This window comes from Triticum aestivum, chromosome 4D (genome assembly GCF_018294505.1).
Source record: "Triticum aestivum cultivar Chinese Spring chromosome 4D, IWGSC CS RefSeq v2.1, whole genome shotgun sequence".
NCBI lineage: Eukaryota > Viridiplantae > Streptophyta > Magnoliopsida > Poales > Poaceae > Triticum > Triticum aestivum.
In genome coordinates, this window is record NC_057805.1 from 117,059,730 (window position 1) to 117,084,214 (window position 24,485).

At 48.6% G+C, this 24,485-nt stretch overlaps 2 protein-coding genes across 2 annotated transcripts; one reads left to right on the forward strand and one right to left on the reverse strand.

Moving 5' to 3' along the window:
- The first annotated feature begins 7,564 nt into the window (after positions 1-7,564).
- On the forward strand, positions 7,565-12,839 carry LOC123096667 (protein DWARF 53). The gene is made up of 3 exons (XM_044518425.1): positions 7,565-8,968; positions 10,338-10,584; positions 10,706-12,839. Exons 1-3 carry the CDS (start codon positions 7,803-7,805, stop codon positions 12,656-12,658), a joined length of 3,366 nt encoding a protein of 1,121 aa, XP_044374360.1. The 5' UTR covers positions 7,565-7,802; the 3' UTR covers positions 12,659-12,839.
- Positions 12,840-13,194: 355 nt separating this feature from the next.
- On the reverse strand, positions 13,195-17,198 carry LOC123096668 (fatty acid desaturase DES3). Its single transcript, XM_044518426.1, has 8 exons — positions 16,837-17,198; positions 16,624-16,713; positions 15,725-15,791; positions 14,846-14,938; positions 14,558-14,743; positions 14,376-14,453; positions 13,806-13,943; positions 13,195-13,695 (listed from the first exon to the last, which is right to left on the reverse strand). The coding sequence occupies exons 1-8, from the start codon at positions 17,127-17,129 to the stop codon at positions 13,495-13,497; spliced, it is 1,146 nt and encodes a 381-aa protein (XP_044374361.1). The 5' UTR covers positions 17,130-17,198; the 3' UTR covers positions 13,195-13,494.
- Positions 17,199-24,485: the final 7,287 nt, after the last annotated feature.

Consider the following 24,485-nt stretch of genomic DNA (forward strand, 5'->3'; position numbering starts at 1 on the left):
GGGGGTAGGCCTATATGAACCCCCCGGGGCACCCATGCAAAGGGTTGGCTTCTTAGCATTATACATACACCATAGAGAGAGGGAAGCAGGAGCTAGCCTTGCTCTTCTTCCCCCTTGAACCCAACAGCTCTAGGAGCATTTGTAGCTACCCTTTCTGATCTAGTGATCATGCGGAGACCTCGCAGAGCAGGACTAGGGGTGTTATCTCCTCGGAGAGCCCCGAACCTGGGTAAGATCCGGCGGCGTGCATGTCTTCGCCTCATCCCGTTTCCAGGCACCGGCGACGTCTTACTGGCACCCACTATGATAAGCCATCCGTTGGCATATGTCGCACCTACCACCCGACAGTATCAAAGGTAATTCAAGGAACAATTTCATAAAGAAAATGAGCTCACATAATCTGAAAGTAAATTCGTATATAACCAATAAAGCTAATGCATGTAAAAAAACTATGCATAATACATGAATTCCAATGTTCCAAGTTAAGCTTCTGATCTTATTCATCATAAGAAGACAAATTACTCAAACCTCGCCCCTCCAGGATTGAGGAAGAAAGTCAAGGAATCTGTCATACGAAACAGTACACCGACTGTTCCAACTACATCCTCCCGAGATGCTCATCACGCATCAGCACAACAAATCAACAACTTCATCCTCCCTGGAGATTATCAAGCCAGCTGAAATTATCAATAGATCAAACATAAAATCAGATGTTGTAGTTCAGAATCTAATCTCAACAGCCTGTTGGTGCAGAGACGTTGTTCACGTACCTTGCTGGGTAAGCACGAAAGAAGAGGGGACGCTGATCCTGCGACATAAAAAGAGGATCAAGCGCTGGCGACTAACTACGATTTCTCTCTCTAGGTCACGATCGGCTCTGTCGAATCTACTTCGCCATCAAGGGAGGGTCGAACGAAGAGGCATCTCAGGTTCGAAACGGGGTGGTACGCGCGTTAGAACTGCAAGGGCATGGTGTCGGGCACAGGAGAAAGACAATCGGCGATGGACGCCGCCGCGCGTGGCCGCCTCAACTGCCATGAAGAAAGCTGCAGGAACGACATCTCAAAAAAAAGTAAAGAAGACACCCACCATAGGGGCATTTGGAGGAAGAGTAGAGGGGCAGTGGAAGGAGCGGGCGCTTAAGCAGACGTGCTTCAGAAGCTCGCTGTCGAGACGAAGGACGGCGACGAACAGAGGAGCTTGGGGATAGGGCTTGCGCCGCCGCTCGGGGATAGAGGAAGAGACCTGGACGATCTGCCTGCTTTGTATGTTGGGCTGAACCTGGGCCTTCTATCTTTACAGCCGGATTGCTGACGGAAACGGCAGCTAAATCTGCGGAGCAGCGGCCCGTCAAACGGCGCTTCGTACGTGCGTGACGACCTTGATGACTGAGCAAATCCAGCACATTCGTACACATGATCCGACGGCTTAGAGCATCAAATCATTGTGGAGGCTCCTGGCTAGCTCCGTCTTACTGTTTTACAATTACACGAGTCACCTACGAACAGCAGCACACCACTTGTCACTAGTGGGTGGGGTCGTAGCCACCATATACACAGTGCCACCAATTCAAGTGGACACACTATCTGCCATTTTGTGCTCACACAAACAACACTATTATTGCTCCCAGCACTCCTACGACCCACGCCCATAAAACCAAATGGAATTCGTGTGTGTGTGTGGGGGGGGGGGTTAGAGCGTCTACAGCCGGACTTGACGAATCCAACCCCTCAAACCCCTTTGACGCGTTCGGACGCATCCGCAGACAGTGACCGGTCTCAAATAATCTATTTTACGGTCAGATACCTCAAACTAGAAACTTTAAGTCCATACTATTACATGCAACCTAAATCGATCTTTAAGCGGAGCTTGCCCGGCTCCGTCATGCCCATGTTTGGTGGCCGGCTCCGCTCCCCGGAGTGTTGGTCCGGTTGCCGACGAGATAGAGTAGGACACGGGACACGAGCTGGCTCACGGGATTCAAGGTGTCGCCTTTCCCATGCCCTACTCTTCCTTCTCGGAGCCGGGAACCCTGACGGTGCTGGTGGACGTCGGATCGATGATGGATCCGTCCTGGGACGAGTCGGCGACATCCACCATGACGCGGGTGTGGTGCCCGGGCTGGTACACCATACGGGGCGCCGGAGAATGTGACTCCGCTTTGCCAACTTCCACCGCCGCGTGGGCTGCCGCTGCCTCCCTGTGACGCCCCCGATTTGACCGTACACTAATCATGCACGCAAATGTGTACGATCAAGATCAAGGACTCACGGGAAGATATCACAACACAACTCTAAAACATAAATAAGTCATACAAGCATCATAATACAAGCCAGGGGCCTCGAGGGCTTGAATACAAGTGCTCGATCACAGACGAGTCAGCGGAAGCAACAATATCTGAGTACAGACATAAGTTAAACAAGTTTGCCTTAAGAAGGCTAGCACAAACTGGGATACAGATCGAACGAGGCGCAGGCCTCCTGCCTGGGATCCTCCTAACTACTCCTGGTCGTCGTCAGCGGGCTGCACGTAGTAGTAGGCACCTCCAGTGTCGTAGGTGTCGTCATCGACGGTGGCGTCTGGCTCCTGGACTCCAGCATCTGGTTGCGACAACCAGATAGAAAGGAAAGGGGGAAAAGAGGGAGAGAAGCAACCGTGAGTACTCATCCAAAGTACTCGCAAGCAAGGAGCTACACTACATATGCATGGGTATATGTGTAAAGGGGCATATCAGTGGACTGGACTGCAGAATGCCAGAATAAGAGGGGGATAGCTAGTCATGTCGAAGACTACGCTTCTGGCCATCTCCATCTTGCAGCATGTAGAAGAGAGTAGATTGAAGTCCTCCAAGTAGCATCGCATAGCATAATCCTACCCGGCGATCCCCTCCTCGTCGCCCTGTTAGAGAGCGATCACCGGGTTGTATCTGGCACTTGGAAGGGTGTATTTTATTCAGTATCCAGTTCTAGTTGTCATAAGGTCAAGGTACAACTCCGGGTCGTCCTTTTACCGAGGGACACGGCTATTCGAATAGATAAACTTCCCTACAGGGGTGCACCACATAACCTAACACGCTCGATCCCCTTTGGCCGGACACACTTTTCTGGGTCATGCCCGGCCTCGAAAGATCAACACGTCGCAGCCCCACCTAGGCTCAACAGAGAGGTCAACACGCCGGTCTAAATCCTATGCGCGCAGGGGTCTGGGCCCATCGCCCATTGCACACCTGCACGTTGCGAGGGCGGCCGGAAGCAGACCTAGCCTAGTGGCGTTCCAGTCCAATCCGGCGTGCGCCGCTCCGTCGCTGACGTCAAAAACAGCTTCGGCTGATACCACGACGTCGAGTGCCCATAACTGTTCCCGCGTAGCTGGTTAGTGCGTATAGACCAAATGGCCAGACTCAGACCAAAAACCAAGAACTCGTTAATCGTGTTATGTTGAAGTAACCGCGGACACCGTCCAGGGCCAGGCCCACCTCTCAACTAGGCGGTCTCAACCTGCCCTGTCGCTCCGCCACAAAGATCCACTTGCGGGTACTCCTACGAGCCGACCCGACTTTAGTCATCACATGTGTCATGTATATAGTATATAAGTATATACCTGTGATCACCGCCCAAGTGATCACGGCCCGATAGTATAGCACAGCAGACGGACAAGAATGTAGGGCCACTGATGGAAAACTAGCATCCTATACTAAGCATGTAGGATGGCAGGTAAAGGTAACAACAGTAGAAGCAAGGACAGGCTATGCATCAGGATAGGATTAACGGAAAGCAGTAACATACTACACTACTCTAAGGCAAGCAGTATAGAGAAGAATAGGCGATATCTGGTGATCAAGGGGGGGCTTGCCTGGTTGCTCTGGCAAGTAGGAGGGGTCGTCAACTCCGTAGTCGAACTGGACAGCAGCAGTGTCGGTCTCGTAGTCTACCGGAGAGAAGAGGGGGAAGAAACAGTAAATACAATGCAAACATAAGCATGACGATGCGTGACATGACAATGAGCGGTGCTAGGTGTGTCCTAACGCGGCAGTAGGTGGTACTGGCGAAGGGGGGGGACATCCGGGAAAGTATTCCCGATGTTTTGCGTTTTCGGACAGACGGAACGGAGGGGGAAAGTTGCATGTTCGATAGGTTAGGGAGGTGTGGTGGACGAACGGGCTGCGTATCCGGATTCGTCTCGTCGTTCTAAGCAACTTTCATGTACAAAGTATTTCCATCTGAGCAGCGGTTTATTTTATATTGATTTTAAAAGAATTTATTAATTTCTGAAATTTATTTAATTATTTAATATATACATTATCCGAAACAGTGTTGTGATGACATCAGCATGACATCATGCTGACGTCAGCAGTCATCTGACACGTGGGTCCCACATGTCATAGACTGATTAGGGTAATTAGGGTTAACTAATTAATTAACTATTAACTAAACTAATTAATTAAATTAGATTAATCTAAACAGGGTTAATTAACTTAATTAATTAACTAATTAATTAATTATTTTTATTTTTATTTTCTTTATTTATTTACTTATTAATTTTTATTAATTTATTTATTACTTTTATTATTATTATTTTTTAATCATTTTTTCTTTTCGTTCTCTGGGCGTGGGGCCTGTCGACCAGTGGCACAGAGGCCATAGTGGGCTATTGGTGCGGGCGGTTACGGGCGCTCGACGGGGCGGACCCGGGCGCGACGGCGGGGCACCGCGGGGCGCCGGCGAGGCGCGGCCTGGGGCCAAGCGGCACCGGGCGAGCCGGCGGGGCGCGCGGGGGCGAGCGGAGGCACGGGGGTGGCCGGTGGGAGCGATGCAGTGCGGCGCGGAGCTCCAGTGAGCAGCGGCCGGGCGGAGAAGGGGGTGGACGCACGGCGCGGTCCTGGCTACAGCGCGCGGGAGCACGCAGCGGCACAGCGGCGAACGAGGGCAGCGGCGGAGTGCAGTGGCCGAACCCGGCCACGACGGGCGCGCGCGGGCCGGCTAGTAGGGGCCGTGGGGAGCGGCGGTGCTAGGCGGGAGTAGTGGTGGTGAGCGCGAGGGGCCAGCGGTGAGCGGGCGAATGGCAGCGTCGCGAGGCCGGGCGCAGGTGGGGCGCGGTCGCTGCGGGCGCGCGTGCGTGAGGGTCCGTGCTAGGGCGCGCGGACCGAACGGTGTGGTGGTGCGGGCGAGCGCCGGCGCGAGGGCACGGGGAGGAGGAGGACCGGGGTCCTCACCGGGATTGTAGGGCACGGGCAGTGGGGGACGAGGAGGAGGACGGAGACGACGGTGCGACGAGGAGGCAGTCCGGTGACGGTGTCGTGGAGGGGGTCGGCAACGAGGCGACGCAGGGGAGGAGGCGACGAGGTTTTCGAGCGGCGGCAGTGCTCCGGTGACGGCGGGGTCCAGGCGGGGTCCAGCGGCGGGGAGGCAGGCGCCGGCGAGGGGGTGGCCGGAGGCGCCGGGTGGCGGGGCGGTGTCGGGCGCGCGGGGGCGTGGTCGCCCCGATCCCGATCTGGATCGGGGGAGTGGGGGGGAGAGCGAGTGGTGGGGGGAGTGTGCGGTTACGGGTTAGGGTTTGACCGGGGGGTGAGTGGATAAGGGGAGAGTGGGGGTGGGCTGGCCGGCTGGGCCTTTGCCCAGTTGGGCTGGCCAGCTGGGCCACAGTTGGCCCAGTGGGGGGCTTCTCTTTTCTTTTCTTCTGTTTTTTTTGTTTTGCATTTCTTTTATTTATTTTTCTTTTATTATAGTTTTGTAAAATACCAAAGTTGTACCTAATTTAGTTTTAATAAACATGCCACTGCCCCAATTAGTTTTGGGAAATTAAATAACTTAGTTAATATTTTATTAATTGAAAAAGGCATTTGTTTAATTGTTTTCACTATTGTTTTAATTGTTTTCACTATTGTTTTAATTGTTTTAGAGCCTTTAAATATTTTATCAAAGCTTGGTTTCTCCACCATAATTACTTACGATTTATTTGACACAACCCGAACATTTTAGTTCTGATATTTGAAAATTTTACTGTTTGCCTATATTTTAAATTTTAATTTGAATCGTTTTTGAACTAACTCGAGTTTATCAACAGTAACCGAGGTGACGTGGCACCATTAGCAGAGGTTTAGTGTAGCTTGATTATCCGGGCGTCACACTCCCGCACCCGCTGCCTCGTACGGCGGGCACTTCACACGATGTTTGCGTCGTATGACGCCCATGGTGCGTCCTCCGCCTCGAAGCGCCAACGGAGGGGTTGCGCGTCCGCCAGCGCGTTTGGATGCGAGACGGACTGCGCCGACGATACCGCACACCTACCGACGGATCCTTGCGTCGTTTGGATGGACACAATGGATTCCTGACGGAAGGAGTCCGAGCGCTGCCATCGGGCGGCCTCCTCCCGGGAGCGGGGGAGCGCTAGCCTGGCGGTCATCTCCTCCTCGGGGCCACGTTGGATGAGTTCGGGGTTGACGGATCTGAAGGTGTAGTACTCGGATCCGCTGCCCACCATGCCGAAGAAAACTGAATGGAAGCTTGTGGGCGAAGTGAAGTGGCTAGGGTTTGGTCGAAGAGTGGATGGGGATGATTATACGTGGAGTCGGGTGGGTTAGCGTGGGCCGGACTGACGTGACGGACACGTCCGAGTCTCCTCATATCCGTCATATTTAGGATAGATATGAGGGGTGTCGGTCAACCTAGACGTTTAAGGCCGATTTGAAGTGTCCGTCTGGTTTGTTGTTTTTCGACCGGTCAAGGGCCGTCCGCTCGGACCTACGAGAGTGGTTCGAGGAGCCCCGTTGTAGATGCTCTTAGTTTACAACACGACATGTAAAATACACGAGCTTGCAGGGTAGAGATATTTGTTGTACACCTTTTTGGATGAGATGTGAGCTGAGAATAAACCAAATGGGGTGCACCAGTGGAATCCTAAGAGCAGCGCAGGTGTCCCTGTCCAACTAAAGTTGAGGGCCTCCTATTTCCGAAAGCATCGCGATAGGAAACTCTTTTGCTTGCATGAATGATTTCACAAGCAGAGAGGGGCGAAAAGAGAGGGAAACTAACTGAAATGATGTAAACGTTATCTTTCCGCCAGCACAGAAATTCTGCATCATTTCGTTTCAATCAATTAATATGACATCTTTGCCGATGGGCCAATGAGCCAAATTTCGCAGTAGACCCGGAGGCCGGAGCGCAGCTGACATCGGGAGAGAACCGGAGCCTTGTGCTGTCCCAGCTGGGGGCATCCATAGCGCTAGATCCCGGTGCCTTTCCTAGAAGGATTTTGCATATCTCATGGCTGGCGGTACTGTCTTTCACCCCCTTTTGTAGGAGAAGAGAACAATCAAGCTTGGCTGCAGTGTGCCACAGCGCGGCACAGTGGTCTACCCAAAAGAAGAATTTGTACTGCCACTGAGCTCAGCTGCATATATGCTATGCTTTGGTGCTCCCTCCACCAAATTGATAATTTTCATTTTCTTTTCCCCCACTCCAGAAAGCAGCAGCACTCACTGTCACGATCGCCGTCGCTGTCAGGTGGGCCCCACCGCATCACCGAAAAGAGGAAGAGCAGATATCATCATCGCCCATATATAAACCTCTCCACCTGCCTTCCTGGCCAATTATTTTCTTCCAGGCTCGGCTCCAGCGACCGACGCCCCCCCAATGTTTCCACTATTACCAATCCGGCTCTCAGAAGTCTACTCTTCGTCCAGTGCGCGCGGAAAAGTAATAATAGCAACCAGGTCCCTCCAGTGATTACCACCTGTCTCTGACCCGCTCGGCTCCCCTAATCCCAATCCCAGTCCCAGCCCTCCACGCGTGCGTGCGCCGGCGATGCCGACGCCGGTGGCCGCGGCGCGGCAGTGCCTCTCGCCGACCGCCGTCACCGCCCTCGACGCGGCCGTCGTCTCCGCGCGCCGCCGCGCCCACGCGCAGACAACCTCGCTCCACCTCATCTCCGCCCTGCTCGCCCCTCCCGCCCCGCCGCTCCTCCGCGACGCGCTCGCGCGGGCACGCAGCGCCGCCTATGCCCCGCGCGTCCAGCTCAAGGCGCTCGAGCTCTGCTTCGCCGTCTCGCTCGACAGGCTCCCCTCCGCCTCCTCCTCCTCCTCTGCCTCCGGCGCCGACAACGCGGAGCCGCCCGTCTCCAACTCGCTCATGGCGGCCGTCAAGCGCTCGCAGGCCAACCAGCGCCGCAACCCGGACACCTTCCATTTCTACCACCAGGCGGCCACCGCGCAGGCCCCCGCCGCCGTCAAGGTCGAGCTCTCGCAGCTCGTGCTCGCCATCCTCGACGACCCCCTCGTCAGCCGCGTCTTCAGCGACGCGGGCTTCCACAGCGGCGACATCAAGCTCGCCATCCTCCGCCCTGCGCCGCCCATGCCCATGCTCGGCCGCCTCCCCACGCGGAGCCGCCCGCCGCCTCTCTTCCTCTGTAGCTTCGCCGCCGCCGACGACGCCGACGTGCCTTCGCCAGCCGCAGGGAGCCTCGCCGGCGGCACCGGCGAGGAGAACTTCCGCCGCATCGGCGAGGTTCTCGCCCGAGGCCGCAACCCCATGCTCGTCGGCGTCGGGGCTGCGTCCGCCGCTGCCGACTTCGCCGCCCTCTCGCCGTACCGTGTCCTCCCCGTCGGTACAAGCTCCATCGACCAGACGGAGCTCGGCTTGGCGGCCGCCATGGCCAGCGCCACCTCCGGTCTCATCATAAGCATCGGTGACCTCAAAGAACTGGTCCCCGACGACGGCGAGCTCCAAGAGATGGGGCGCCGGGTGGTGGCGGAGGTGACGCGAGTGCTGGAGACGCACAGAGCTGGCCGTGTCTGGGTGATGGGGTGGTCGGCCACGTACGAGACCTACCTCACCTTCTTGTCCAAGTTCCCCTTGCTCGACAAGGATTGGGAGCTCCAGCTGCTGCCGATCACGGCAGTGCGCGCCGGAGGCAGCCCCGCTGCGCTCATCCCTCAGGCAACCACCGCCGCGGCTTTCTCCAAGCCTGCAAGGTGAATCCTATTCTCTTCTCTTTCTACCTTTCGCCAATTGTTTATGCTTAGGGTTGAGTTGATTGGCATCCATTGTGGTGACTGGCGTGTGTGCGTGCGCGCGCGAGCGCACCTTTTGTTTATCATATTCGGATGTTCCTTAGATGTCTGGTTACTACTACTGCCTACTAACAAGGATTACTGGTTCTTACTCCCATGATCGGCGTACTATTAGTTTAGTAATGTTTTGAGTGCAGATTTGTCTGTATGCTCATTGGCCTGATTATTTTTCTACCATGTCTGATTGGTCGAGTTTATACAGAGGTCTTTAAATATTCTACATGGTACAACTTTTTCGTGACGTCGATTGTTTTCTGAATGTTTTTACTCATCCCGTTTAGTAGTACAGTTGTTTTCTCAGTGCTTGACCTGGTAATATGCATGCTTAAGTTATTGACTTATAAGCGTGCCTCTTATCTTGAGGTGTGTTGTTATGGCCTTTGGAGGTTACGTTGATGTTTGAGTAAAGTACAGACTGAAGTTGTGTTACTGTGGTTGTCATGGTTTTGATTTTCATCCGCGTGATTCCGTTGTCCTTTAGAGGTTTCAATGGTGAGGAGTTTGCCACCTGGATTTTTTTTATTAATCTAATGACCGGTTTATTTCAAATATCAATGAGAAGATTACATATTTCCACTTTCTGGGAGCTGGTTACTAATTTAAATTCTTCTAGCCATCTTCCTTTTGTGTGATGTATAGATGGTTTTTACTCGTTTGTTTACTCATTCATTAGCTTCTTGTTTGTTCATTTAGGTTATTTTAAAGAACTTTGCTCCTTTGACAATTTTAAGCTGTCCTATTTAATTCATAAGGTGGATGATTTGTTCCACCAATATTGCTTTGGTCTGACATTTTTTATACGATCTCTGTATGATACTACTATCCCGCGTCAGATATTGATCCGGCTATTCCATCGAAGGGTGATGGAGTACTGTTGTATGGTTGTCGTACGAAAATTTGTCGTATGTATATCATTCCTGTTGTTCCACCGTCATTGGGTGTAAGAATTCAGAGTACCTCGGTAAAAAAGAATACAGGCACTAAAGATAAAAAGAGAGAAATAAACAAGGTTTTAAACATTCAAGAAATGCATTTTCATGAAAAGACATTATTCTATTCTGATACAGCAAGTACTCTTTGAACAATGAGGTTCTGATGCATTGGACCCAAAAGTGCCAGCCTTTTTTTTCTGAAAAGAGAAGTGTACCAGCTATACTTAAGCAACTGCAGAGTCAGAATAGGCGTATTGAAGTAGGACTTGATGTGGGTTCTCTGTACTCCATTTTGCTCTTGTGATCTTTGGCCTAACGATGTCAAACATGTTTTGCAGCTTTATGGATTCGCTCATTCCTTTTGGAGGACTTGTCAGCGATACCTACGAAGCTAACAGCCTCACAGCAAATTCTTGTCCTCCGGCCCTTCGGTGTCAACAGTGCAATGATAGATATGAGCAAGAAGTTGCTACTATCATTAGAGGAAGTGGCATTACAGCTGAAGACCATCACCAAGGAGGTCTACCTTCGCTGCTGCAGAATGGCAGCATGATAGGTGCTAACAATGGATTTGATGCAGTCAAGGTGTGAAGCGGCTTACATATTTTGTGACTTTTAAATAATTGATGCATATGCCGTTGTTTTGATAGATGCATAAGTTTGAATATCATTGGTATAAAAGATGTACAGTTTTTCTTCAGTGCAGGTTAGAGATCAGATGGTATTGAATTCAAAAATATCGAATCTACAGAAGAAGTGGAACGAGTACTGCCTGCGGCTCCACCAAGGCTGCCATAGGATCAACAGTGTTCCATACCAGTTATTTCCGCATTATATTGGTGTTCCAGCCAATGGGGAAAGAGCAGAAAATCTGAGCAAAGGTTCTGAATCAGTTGAACTTCAAAGGGAGGTTATTAGACCTTCTGTAGTGTCTGTTCCACATACCAATGCTACCACAAAGAGTATTTCACCCCCATCTATCTCTAACTTAAGGAATGACAACCTTACATTGGAACTTCAAGCTGGGTTTTCAAAGAGTGATGAAAAGCAGTCCCGACATGAAACCCTGTCATACTGTCATGATCGCGAAGATCACGTGTCACCATCATCCGCTGCATCTGTGGCGACTGACTTGGTTTTAGGCACGCCTCATGAATCTTCTTCCAAGGGTACAAATTCTGCCAGCTGCAAACATGTAGCTGATGCAGAGATATCTGTACCCAAGAAAGTTGATGATTTGAATCTGAAACCTCCTCAGATCTTTGCACAACCCTTTGCTTGTTCCAAGAGTTCCACAAATATGGGGCAAACATCACCTAGTGCTGGGCATTCAGCAGCTTCTGGAGGTTTGTCTGCTTTTGGTCATTGGCAGAAACCTTCACACCTCGGAGCACAAGGTTCTGATTTGAGTAATTACAAGCTACTTGTGGAACGCCTGTTCCAGGTTGTTGGAAGGCAGGAGGAAGCCTTGAGTGCTATTTGTGGTTCCATTGTGCGGTGCAAGTCAATGGAGAGGCGCCATGGTCCAAACAAGAAGAATGACATGTGGTTTAGCTTTCATGGTTCTGATTGCATGGCCAAACGCAGAGTTGCTTTGGCGCTTGCAGAGCTCGTACATGGCAGCAAAGAGAACATGATTTATCTGGACCTGAGTCTCAAGGATTGGGCCGACTCAAGCTACAGAGGAAAGACTGGCACTGACTATATTGTTGACGAGCTGAGCAAGAAACGGCGATCTGTCATCTTCCTTGATAATGTCGATAAAGCTGACTGCCTTCTCCAGGACACCCTGACTCATGCCAGTAAGACTGGTAGATTCCGAGACTTGCGTGGCAAGGAAGTTGACATTAATGACTCCATTGTTGTGCTGTCAACAAGAACAACCAGAGGCTCCAAAAGTGTGTCTGTTGGAGTGGAAGAGGGTCTTACTTTCACTGAAGATAAGATCCTGGCAGCTAGTGGGCATCAACTGAAGATCCTGGTAGAATCATGTACCGCGATCATGAGTGAAGGCCACGGTGATAAGGTGATATTTTCCCCCGGGCATCCTCTCGCCAAAATTCGTGCATCTTTGTACTGTGGGGGTTCAGTCAGCAAGAGAAAGTTCAACATTTCTGATGACCAAGAAAAGCTGCAGGGGGAATCACCGAGCATTTCCAAGCGACTGCACAGAACATCAAGTGTTCCGTTCGACCTGAACCTCCCCATCGACGAGGATGGTTCGAGCGACGCTGATGACCACAGCGGCAGCAATGACAACTCATATGGCACTCCAGAGAGATCCATGGACAGCCTCTTGTGTTTGGTTGACGAGTCCATCGATTTCAAGCCATTCGACTTTGACAAAGTCGCCGACTACGTGCTGCAGGAGTTGAGCAATACACTCCGCAAAGTTCTGGGCTCCGGCTGCACACTGGAAATTGATGTCGGTGCAATGGAGCAGATAGTTGCAGCGGCATGGGCATCAGAGGGCAAGAGGCCTCTCCAGGCCTGGCTGGATCAGGTGTTCGCTGGAAGCCTAGGGGAACTGAAGGTCAAGTGTGGTAAGCATGCCAGCAGTTCCACTCTTATACTAGTGGCCTGTGAGGACATGGCAGCAGTCAGGGAGGACAATGGTTTTGGAGGTTTGCTCCCCTCCAGAATAATTCTAGAATGGTGAAATGATGGTATCTGTATAGGGATAATTGTAATTATTTCTAGCTATTAGTCCACAATAGTATAGCATTATTTTGCCGGGAAATAATTTGTAGCCTAGTTGATGATGCATTGCCTTCATGTATATCGGCAAGTATATATCGATTGTAACACTTGTGGATTTGCCAATATATCACTGTTATATATGGTGATGCAGCGGTAGAGTGCTGAAGTCCATAATCGGTGGGTAATTCCAGGTTTGGCCAATTTCTCCTGCTAATTTGTAGGTTCATATTGAAATATGTAAATGCTAGTGGCTTACATTCTAATTAGTATCTAAGAGTTTGGCCAACTTGTTTTGCGACGAAGGTTCAAATTGAAATTTGTAAGGTTAGTGGCCCAACATTTTATATTTTCAGCGTTGGGAATTTGGCCAACTTGTTATGCTTATGGTGGTGTAGGTTCATGTTGAGATTTGTAATAATTATGCATAACCCTGTTCCAGCAATCTACACAAAGATGAGTAGCCAATCTGTACACTCTAATTAGCAAGCATATAACTCAGATCAGAAAAACGGCGCAGAGCACTTAATCTGGCTCACAAAATTAATGCCCACTCTCCCAGGCCCGGCACATACAAACTCCAGACTGATCAATAGTCTAAGAAGTTTCATTAATTTGTTACATAACTCCACATTCAAAACTGGTAAGATTGGAGAATGCTAATTCTAATGAATGGTCTGAATCTCATCAACCAATCAACACATCCTGTCTGTTGTTGCAGACCGACATGCTTTGATTTTAGCAGGAAGCCCGTTCTGGTAATTTCTCCAGCAGGCTATGATATCTCTCCATCTTACATCACTTGTGCTTGCCATTTTTCGTCCAGTTATCGCCATTCAAGCTTGGGTCAGTTTGGTAGAAGACAACATCTCCAACATCGCTCACGAAGTGATCGACTCTCAAGCTCCTGAGGAGGACATGGAAGAGGTGAAGTGGCAGTGGACCTGACTTCTCTGGCTCGCGGTAATATCTTCCCAGTACTGGCCTTGCTGCCTTGGTCTGTTTTTTGTTCACAAAATAAGGAGAAAGCCGTAGTTTCAGTACACAGCACTCAGCATTAGTAGGTAAGTACATATATATGTTTAGCATAGTAGTAGTAGTGCGCTTACTGCTTCTACTAGGTGGTAGTGAGGTATTTGAGGGAAGAGGTGGTGGATGACATGAGTGCCAATGTCATGGTGGATGTTGTTGATCCATCCATAGTCCCGGTCCACGGTCGTCAGGCCACCACGGAGGTAGCTCCATTCCTGCAAGAATGATTACAGAGAATATATGTTTAGTTGTCGACAAATAAACATTGAGCGCTGGTGAAATAGTAAAACCATGTTAGAGCGAAACCGCATTGTGTGGTGTGTGTGTGTGTGTGTTGGGGGGGGGGGGGGGGGGGGTGATCAAGTTTAACACGCAAAAAGGGACAGCATTACAAACAAGTTTATGTAGCGTAATTATTTTTCACTGGATATCAACATTAATAGTAGCTAAGATGTTCAGAAGATGAGGTAATCTTATTTTTCTGTAACTGTTTGTTCCATCTGCCATGACAAATAGGCTGCTAACATTTTTTGGAAACAATAGTCTGCTAACTCATGAACTATTCGTAGATGGATCTTCTTCATATATATACTTGTAATTAACTGATATATTTTCCTCAAAACAATAATAATCAATATAGCAAGTACCTCGCCGCGATACCAAGGGAGGTCCTGGTGACCATGGTGGTGAAGGTACGTCACCAAATCGAGCCACATCACAAACACCTGTTTTATATGATACACATTGGATGATACCACAATCAGTTAGTTGTTCAGTGCGAGTGACTTGGAAGCAAGCAGTACTAACAAAACCGTTAGCAGTCGCTTACAGCATATGGAACCCCGTAGAGCTTGAGCACAGGCACCAGCCCAAACACACACGCCATGGCAATGAGCAGCGCGATCATCGTGAACCAGCAAGTGGTGGATACGATCACGTCAAGCCTCTCCTTGGGGCTGAACAAATCGCTGCTTGGGTTGAAATGCGAACCGTTCTTGCCTGGGCTTCTGTACCACTGCAGGTGTTGAGCCATTGCAGAAGACGAATTCAGTGCAGTTTTTCAGCTGAGACTCGAGGATGCAGAGCACAATCAATCATCAGAGAAGGAGATTCTTACGAGGTAGACAGGGAAAGCCAGGAGCGGGTATGGCAGTGAGAAGCGTAGCTTCTTGGTGCTTGGCTCCATCTCCTTGTACAAATTCTCGGTAATCTGCTCAATTCAGTTATATCCGCATCAGCTGAGGTTAAATGTTAAGGATCCTGGTTAAAATTGCAATTTTTTCTTGGTTAAAATTGCAATTGACTGATGCCACAACCACAACTCCACAGCAAGCAGCCGAACCTGACTGAAAAGGGCAAGGCCTGCTGGTCTATGACTATGATAACGACAGCCATGCAATCGACATGAAAGGGACCTTTGCATTATGAAATGGTCTAGTTTGGTGGGTGACTAAGCAAAGGAGCCAAGGTAAGATTCGATGCGCATCTTTGCTGATATACGGCGATCAACTTAGCAGGCAGTAGCAAGATGCAGATCTGATCACGTGACAGACATGATGAGTAGATCTACTTAGCCGGCACTTGCAGCTTGTGTTTGGCTGGCATTATTTAGTAGTGGTATCTAGGAAAGGACGGACCACATCTCGCTAGCTAGCTTTTGCTTGGATGGATGGATGGATCTTTAGGGGCAGCTTAGTTTGGCAGCCTAATCATATCTACTAGCAGCAGTGTTCTCTCCCCTTTTCTGCTCCACTGCATGTGCACTCTGCATCTCAGGCTGGGCTGAAAGCAATGCTTGCTTGTCCTTTTTCACCCTTCACCTCAAATCTGCCAAACTCTCTCACAAACCTTTTACTACCTACTAGTAGAATGTGTACATATGAATAATTCAATATCTTAGCCTACAAATATCTGTCGAATGGTCTAGCAGCTCTGAATCTGAATTGCAATAATGCTGGCGGGTAGTGTTTTGTACGATGAGGGTAGGACTACTAACCGGGTGCCATGACTCGTCCTTGTCGATGTGGCCATGGTTCTGATGGTGCGTCCTGTGGCTGATCCTCCTGAATTATGCCATAACAAACATAAATGCTCCATCAGCCAAAGCTAACTACAGCATCACTAGATCAAAGCATCAAGAATTAATTGCTGCACCGCAAAAAAATACTCCCTCCGCAAACTAATATAAGAGTGTTTAGATCACTAAAATAATGATCTAAACACTCTTATAGTATTACTCCCTCCGTTTCAAAATAGATGACCCAACTTTGTACTAACTTTAGTATAAAGTTGGGTCATCTATTTTGGAACGGAGGGAGTAGTTTACAGAGGGAGTAATAAATTAATTAATTGCTGCACAAGAAAATGCAGATGCTGCCCCGCAAAAATAAATAAATTGCCGCACAAGAAAATGCAGAACCTTGCGAAATAAGTAAAATAAAATTCAGAATCTTGCATGGCATGCACGACGCATGGCTTGTGCCCGTCGTTTTGGGTGACCCACGTTTTTGTCTCCATGTGGGTGTAATTTTCAATGTGGCCGACGTAGGGGACTGTGCACTAGTGTTAAACAACTCAAACTGTTGTCGGGAGATATTTCTCTGAACCTTTTCTCTTTTTTAATAGGGTGCGAAAACTCTGTTTCGCATCTTGTCGATTGCATCGGTTTGATCCGAATTTTAGCTCCTTTTCATGATTATTATTTTTGTTTCCTAAATGAAATCATGATAGAAATTGCAGCCCGATTCGTAGACTTTCAGAATTTGTATCAAACTGCATCACTTATGTTCCAAAATTTGCAGCGTTTGTGTTCATAATCTGTGCATGTTCAGAGTTTGGGTGCATACTAAACTGTCTGTGTTTATGTTAAGATGAGAAAAATCGAAAGATGCTAACCATCCGTTGTATGGGACAAGGATGAAGGTGTGCAGCAGGTGGCCGACGACGCTGTTGAGCGTCCCGCTGTCTGAGAAGCTCCCGTGACCACTGCATTACAAGAATAGTCATTACTGTATCTCAATAGTAATCAGCATTGCCTGGGACGGCGACGATCTGGTTAACTAATGGATCGATTGCGGCGGCCGGCCGGAGGAAGGAAGAGGCGCGTACCAGTCGTGGCCGAGGACGAAGAGCGCCCAGAACATGGTGCCCTGCGCTGCCCAGTAGAGCGGCCACACGGCCCAGCTGTTGAGCCACCATGCGGCCCCGGCCAGCGCGGCCACGACGGCGACGTCGCGGGCGACGTAGGAGAGGGACCGGAGTGGGCTCTTGCGCCAGCAGTGGGCGGGCACGGCGGCGCGCACGTCGCCGATGCGGAAGGGCGGCGGCTTGGCGGCGTCGAAGTCCTCCGTGGCCTTGCAGCTTTGCTCCTGCTCGGGCGCCCTCCTCGCCGCGGCGCCCATGGCTGGATCTGTCTCCGGGAAAGCGGGGAGAGAGGTTTGGGGCCGCGGGTTGGGTGGTGGTGGCCGGAGATCGATGCGGATGGGTGCTATTTATAAGCCATCAATTTGCCATTGGTGTACACTTCCTACGTTCTACGTGATGGATGGACCGGTGCACGTGCATGCACGTCCTCCTCCTGCACGGAACCATCCAGTTTCCCTTTACGTGCCCATACGCTTGCGTCGTGTTTCCATACTGCGACACGATACAAAATGGCGATCAAATTACGCGGGACACATTCCCACCATGACATGTGTGTTTCTAAACTAAATGAGAAAATCGATTGAAATAATTAAATCAGAAAATACATACCTAGTTGACGCCTGCTAGATCCCCTCCCTCTTCAGATCTCCACCTTTCCCAGCCGGCAAGGCCGGCGGTTCTCTTTCCGCACGACTATTGCTCTGGGGACGGGAGGTGTCGGAACCCTTTTTTTTAGAGAACATCGGCCTTTATTGATCAAGCAACAAATTTACGCAGAGTCTTCCGAATGCAATCCGGAGCAGAATGAAAAATACAAGGACTAGAAGAGCTCAAACTTGATCTAGCTAAGACATGAGCTAAAACATTGAACTGCCGACGAACATGCTGGAAAGCCAGAAGAAAGACCATTTGCCATTTCTTTGACGTCCATGAGAATGGAGCCCACCACCGAGTGGTCTCTGGATGAAGATTTCAAACGCTACACCACCAACAGGCAACCCGTTTTGAAGATAATATCATCAAAGCCCTCCTCCCGCGCAAGATTAATCGCCCGACGGAGTGCTAAAGCTTCCACCACCTCTGGAGACAGTGCACCCCTCAACGGTTCAGAATAGGCAGCTACACACAAGCCATCATGATTGAGCACCACCACCCCTATACCGGATATGTGCAGCTCCTCAGACAAAGAGAGTTGCATCAAAGAAAGCCACCACTGTACCCTGCGGCGGCGGAGACCATAGATGATTAGTGACGAGGTCTCACGCCTGAAAGCAAGTACAGGCTTGTAGAGGTGTTGGAGAATCAGATCAATATAAGCCTTGGCCCTGGCAGCAGTACGCCCCGGCGGCGGTGGCACCGGCTCGTTCCTCGCCGCGTTCTGAGCCTCCCAAATGTGCCAAATGGAGGCAGTGATGATCGTCGCTTCCTGATCCGAGAAACCAGAAAGGTAGTCGAAGAGCCACTGCTTGGGAGATGAGAAGGACGACCGACGGACCTTGATGTTGAAGGATGCCTTGAGCGCATCCCACACAGCGCGAGCATGGGGATAGAAGAGTAGGGCATGTTCCACACTCTCGGGCCGACCACAAAAACAGCAGTCCGTCCGGGTTGGGACCTGACGTCGCCGAAGCTGGTCACCTGAAGGAAGGCAGTCGTGAGCTAGACGCTAGAGAACAATCTTCATTTTGTTGGGAACCTTGACACGCCACAAGGCTTTCCACAACTTCTCCTCCCCAGGCCAGCCCGAGCACTGACCCAAACCATTATTGCTCCGCGCATTCAGAAACCTGCTGGTTCTCGCCATATTGTACGCAGACTTAACAGTATAAACACCAAATTTGGTAAACGGCCAGCGAGCAAAGTCATTCCCGCCTGTTGATTGGGATTTGCATAATGTCGTCTGCCACTCTTGCCGGGAAAAAAGCTCTTACATACTCCTCATCCCACACCCCCCTCTCCTCATTGATAAGGCAATGGACAGTAGCAGAGGTCGGAATAGGCGATAGAGGCTGCAGCATACCCGGATGTGTAGACGGAATCCAGTGATCAGAGAGGATTTTTGTATCTCGTCTGTTACCAATGCCCCACTGAACACCTCTCTTCAGCAGGTCACGGCCATGAATAATACCACGCCAAGTAGCGGAAGCTGTCCGAGGCACAGAAGCGTGTCAGAAATTGCTGTTAGGATAGTATCTGCCTTTCAGGACCCGGGCACACAACGAACCCGGCTTAGTAAGTGGAGGAAATATGCCCCAGAGGCAATAATAAAGTTGTTATTTATATTTCCTTATATCATGATAAATGTTTATTGTTCATGCTAGAATTGTATTAACTGGAAACTTAGTACATGTGTGAATACATAGACAAACAGAGTGTCACTAGTATGCCTGTACTTGACTAGCTCGTTAGTCAAAGATGGTTAAGTTTCCTAGCCATGGACAAAGAGTCGTCATTTGATAAGCGGGGTCACATCATTAGAGAATGATGTGATTGACTTGACCCATCCGTTAGCTTAGCACGATGATCGTTATAGTTTCATTGCTACTGCTTTCTTCATGACTTATACATGTTCCTCAGACTATGAGATTATGCAACTCCCGAATACCGGAGGAACACTTTGTGTGCTATCAAATGTCACAACGTAATTGGGTGATTATAACGATGCTCTACAGGTGTCTACGATGGTGTTTGTTGAGTTGGCATAGATCAAGATTAGGATTTGTCACTCTGTCTATCGGAGAGGTATCTCTGGGCCCTCTCGGTAATGCACATCACTATAAGCCTTGCAAGCAATGTGACTAATGAGTTAGTTGCGGGATGATGCATTATGGAACGAGTAAAGAGGCTTTCCGGTAACGAGATTGAGCTAGGTATTCAAATACCGACGATCGAATCTCGGGTAAGTAACATACCGATGACAAAGGGAACGACGTATGTTGTTATGCGGTTTGATCGATAAAGATCTTCGTAGAATATGTGGGAGCCAATATGAATATCCAGGTTCCGCTATTGGTTATTGACCGGAGACGTGTCTCGGTCATGTCTACATAGTTCTCGAACCCGTAGGGTCCGCACGCTTAACGTTCGGTGACGATCAGTATTATGAGTTTATGTGTTTTGATGTACCGAAGGTAGTTCGGAGTCCCGGATGTGATCACAGACATGATGAGGAGTCTCGAAATGGTCGAGACATAAAGATTGATATATTGGACGGCTATATTCGGACACTGGAAGTGTTCCGGGTGATTTCGGAGAAAACCGGAGTGCCGGAGGGTTACCGGAACCCCCCGGGAGAACTAATGGGCCACATGGGCCTTAGTGGAGAGAGAGAGAGGGCCGGCCAGGGTAGGCCGCGCGCCCCCTCCCCCTCTGGTCCGAATTGGACTAGGGAAGGGGGGCGGTGCCCCCCTTTCCTTCTCCCTCTCCTCCTTCCTTTCCCCCTCCTAGTAGGAGTAGGAAAGGGGAGTCCTACTCCTACTAGGAGGAGGAATCCTCCTCTCCTGACGCGCCCCAAGGGCCGGCCGGCCTCCCCCTTGCTCCTTTATATACGGGGGTAGGGGGCACCCTAGGACACACAAGTTGATTGTTTCCAGCCGTGTGCGGTGCCCCCTCCACCATAATCCACCTCGGTCATATCGTCGTAGTGCTTAAGCAAAGCCCTGCGCCGGTAACTTCATCATCACCGTCATCACACCGTCGTGCTGAGGAAGCTCTTCCTCGATACTCTGCTGGATCGTGAGTTCATGGGACGTCACCGAGCTGAACGTGTGCAGATCGCGGAGGTGTCGTACTTTCGGTACTAGGATCGGTCGATCGTGAAGACGTACGACTACATCAACCCCGTTGTCATAATGCTTCCGCTTACGGTCTACGAGGGTACGTGGACAACACTCTCCCCTCTTGTTGCTATGCATCACCATGATCTTGCGTGTGCGTAGGAATTTTTTTGAAATTACTACGTTCCCCAACAGTGGTATCCGAGCCAGGTTTATGCGTAGATGTTATATGCACGAGTAGAACACAAGTGAGTTGTGGGCGATAATAGTCATACTGCTTACCAGCATGTCATACTTTGATTCGGCGGTATTGTTGGATGAAGCGGCCTAGACCGACATTACGCGTACGCTTACGCGAGACTGGTTCTACCGACGTGCTTCGCACACAGGTGGCTGGCGAGTGTCAGTTTCTCCAACTTTAGTTGAACCAAGTGTGGCTACGCCCGGTCCTTGTTGAAGGTTAAAACAGCACATAGTTGACGAAAAATCATTGTGGTTTTGATGCGTAGGTAAGAACGGTTCTTGCTCAGCCCATAGCAGCCACGTAAAACTTGCAACAACAAAGTAGAGGACGTCTAACTTGTTTTTGCAGGGCTTGTTGTGATGTGATATGGTCAAGACGTGATGATATAAGTTGTTGTATGAGATGATCATGTTTTGTTGAAGTTATCGGCAACTGGCAGAAGCCTTATGGTTATCTCTTTATTGCATAAGATGCAAGCGCCAAATAATTGCTTTACTTTATCGCTATGCGATAGCAATAGTTGCAAGAGCAATAGTTGGCGAGACGACCATGTGACGACACGTTGATAGAGATCAAGATGATGGAGATCATGGTGTCATGCCGGTGACCATAGATACCATGACGGTACTTTGGAGATGGAGATCAAAGGCGCAAGATGATCATGGCCATATCATGTCACATATTTTGATTGCATGTGATGTTTATCCATTATGCATCTTATTTTGCTTAGTTTGGTGGTAGCATTATAAGATGATCTCCCACTAAATTTCAAGGTATAAGTGTTCTCCCTGAGTATGCACCGTTGCGACAGTTCGTCGTGCCGAGACACCACGTGATGATCGGGTGTGATAAGCTCTACATTCACATACAACGGGTGCAAGCCAGTTTTGCACACGCGGAATACTCGGGTAAACTTGACGAGCCTAGCATATGCAGATATGGCCTCGAAACACTGGAGACCGAAAGGTCGAGCGTGAATCATATAGTAGATATGATCAACATAGTGATGTTCACCATTGAAAACTACTCCATCTCACGTGATGATCGGACATGGTTTAGTTGATTTGGATCACGTGATCATTTAGATGACTAGAGGGATGTCTATCTAAGTGGGAGTTCTTAAGTAATATGATTAATTGAACTTTAATTTATCATGAACTTAGTCCTGATAGTATTTGCATAACTATGTTATAGATCAATAGCTCGCGATGTAGCTCCCCATTTATTTTTGATATGTTCCTAGAGAAAAACTATGTTGAAAGATGATAGTAGAAATGATGCGTACTAGGTCAGTGATCTGAGGATTATCCTCATTGCTGCATAGAAGAATTATGTCCTTGATGCACCGCTAAGTGACAGACCTATTGCAGGAGCAGATGCATACGTTATGAACGTTTGACAAGCTCGGTATGATGAGTACTTGATAGTTTAGTGCACCATGCTTTACAGCTTAGAACCGGGACTTCAAAAATGTTTTGAACGCCACGGAGCATATAAGATGTTCCAAGAGTTGAAATTGGTATCTCATACTCATGCCCGTGTCAAGAGGTATGAGACCTCTGACAGTACTTTGCCTACAAGATGGAGGAGAATAGCTCAACGAGTGAGCATGTGCTCAGAATGTCTGAATACTACAATCACTTGAATCAAGTGGGAGTTAATCTTCCCGATAAGATAGTGATTGACAGAGTTCTCCAGTCACTATGACCAAGTTACTAGAACTTCGTGATGAACTATAATATGCAAGGGATAACAGAAACGATTCCCAAAGCTCTTCGCGATGCTGAAATCGGCGAAGGTAGAAATCAAGAAAAAGCATCAAGTGTTGATGGTTGAAAAGACCATTAGTTTCAAGTAAAAGGGCAAGGGAAAGAAAGGGAACTTCAAGAAGAATGGCAAGCAAGTTGCCACTCCCATGAAGAAGCCCAAAGCTAGACGCAAGCCTGAAACTAAGTGCTTCTACTGCAAAGAAAATGGTCACTAGAAGTGGAACTGCCCTAGATACTTGGCGGATAAGAAGGATGGCATAGTGAACAAAGGTATATTGGATATACATGTTATTGATGTGTACTTTACTAGTGTTTATAGCAACCCCTCGGTATTTGATACTGGTTTAGTTGCTAAGAGTAGTAACTTGAAACGGGAGTTGCAAAATAAATAGAGACTAGTTAAGGGCGAGGTGATGATGTGTGTTGGAAGTGATTCAAAGGTTGATAAGATAACCATCGCACACTCCCTTTACCTTCGGGATTAGTTTTGAACCTAAAATAAATGTTATTTGGTGTTTGCGTTGAACATGAATATGATTGGATCATGTTTATTGCAATACGGTTATTCATTTAAGTCAAAGAATAACTGTTGTTCTATTTACATGAATAAAACCTTCTATGGTCATACACTCAATATAAATGGTTTATTGAATCTCGATCGTAGTGATACACATATTCATAATATTGAAGCCAAAAGATGCAAAGTTAATAATGATAGTGCAACTTATTTGTGGCACTGTCGTTTAGGTCATATTGGTGTAAAGCGCATGAAGAAACTCCATGCCGATGGACTTTTGGAATCACTTGATGATTGCGAACCATGCCTCATGGGCAAGATGACGAAGACTCCGTTCTCCAGAACAATGGAGTGAGCAACTGACTTATTGGAAATAATATATACTGATGTATGCGATCCGATAAGTGTTGAGGCTCGCGGCGGGTATCGTTATTTTCTGACCTTCACATATGATTTGAGTAGATATGGGTATATCTACTTAATGAAACATAAGTCTGAAACATTTGAAAAGTTCAAAGAATTTCAGAGTGAAGTGGAAAATCATCGTAACAAGAAAATAAAGTTTCTACGATCTGATCACGGAGGCGAATATTTGAGTCGAGTTTGGTCTTCATTTGAAACAATGTGGAATAGTTTCGCAACTCACGCCACCTGGAACACCACAACATAATGGTGTGTCCAAACGTTGTAATCGTACTTTATTGGATATGGTGCGATCTATGATGCCTCTTACCGATTTACCACTATCATTTTGGGGTTATGCATTAGAGACAGCTGCATTCACGTTAAATAGGGCACCATCTAATCCGTTGAGATGAGACCGTATGAACTATGGTTTGGCAAGAAACCAAGGCTGTCGTTTCTTAAAGTTTGGGGTTGCGATGCTTATGTGAAAAAGTTTCAAAATGATAAGCTCGAACCCAAATCGGAGTAGTGCGTCTTCATAGGATACCCAAAAGAAACTGTTGGGTATACCTTCTATCACAGATCCGAAGGCAAGACATTTTTTTCTAAGAATGGATCCTTTCTAGAGAAGGAGTTTCTCTCGAAAGAAGTGAGTGGGAGGAAAGTAGAACTTGATGAGGTAATTGTACCTTCTCCCGAATTGGAAAGTAGTTCATCACAGAAATCAGTTCCAGTGATTCCTACACCAATTAGTGAGGAAGTTAATGATGATGATCATGAAACTTCAGATCAAGTTACTACCGAACCTCGTAGGTCAACCAGAGTACGGTCCGCACCAAAGTGGTATGGTAATTTTGTTCTGGAAGTCATGTTACTAGACCATGATGAACCTACGAACTATG

Bases quoted from the DNA above. Each gene is read 5' to 3' on its own strand.
- LOC123096667 (XM_044518425.1), top strand. From the start codon at position 7,803: ATGCCGACGCCGGTGGCCGCGGCGCGGCAGTGCCTCTCGCCGACCGCC. The intron at 8,969-10,337 runs GTGAATCCTATT...CATGTTTTGCAG, and splicing joins GCTTTCTCCAAGCCTGCAAG to CTTTATGGATTCGCTCATTC. The intron at 10,585-10,705 runs GTGTGAAGCGGC...TCTTCAGTGCAG, and splicing joins ATGGATTTGATGCAGTCAAG to GTTAGAGATCAGATGGTATT.
- LOC123096668 (XM_044518426.1), bottom strand. From the start codon at position 17,129: ATGGGCGCCGCGGCGAGGAGGGCGCCCGAGCAGGAGCAAAGCTGCAAG. The intron at 13,944-14,375 runs GTACTTGCTATA...TCATTCTTGCAG, and splicing joins TCCCTTGGTATCGCGGCGAG to GAATGGAGCTACCTCCGTGG. The intron at 13,696-13,805 runs GTAAGCGCACTA...AACAAAAAACAG, and splicing joins ACTACCACCTAGTAGAAGCA to ACCAAGGCAGCAAGGCCAGT.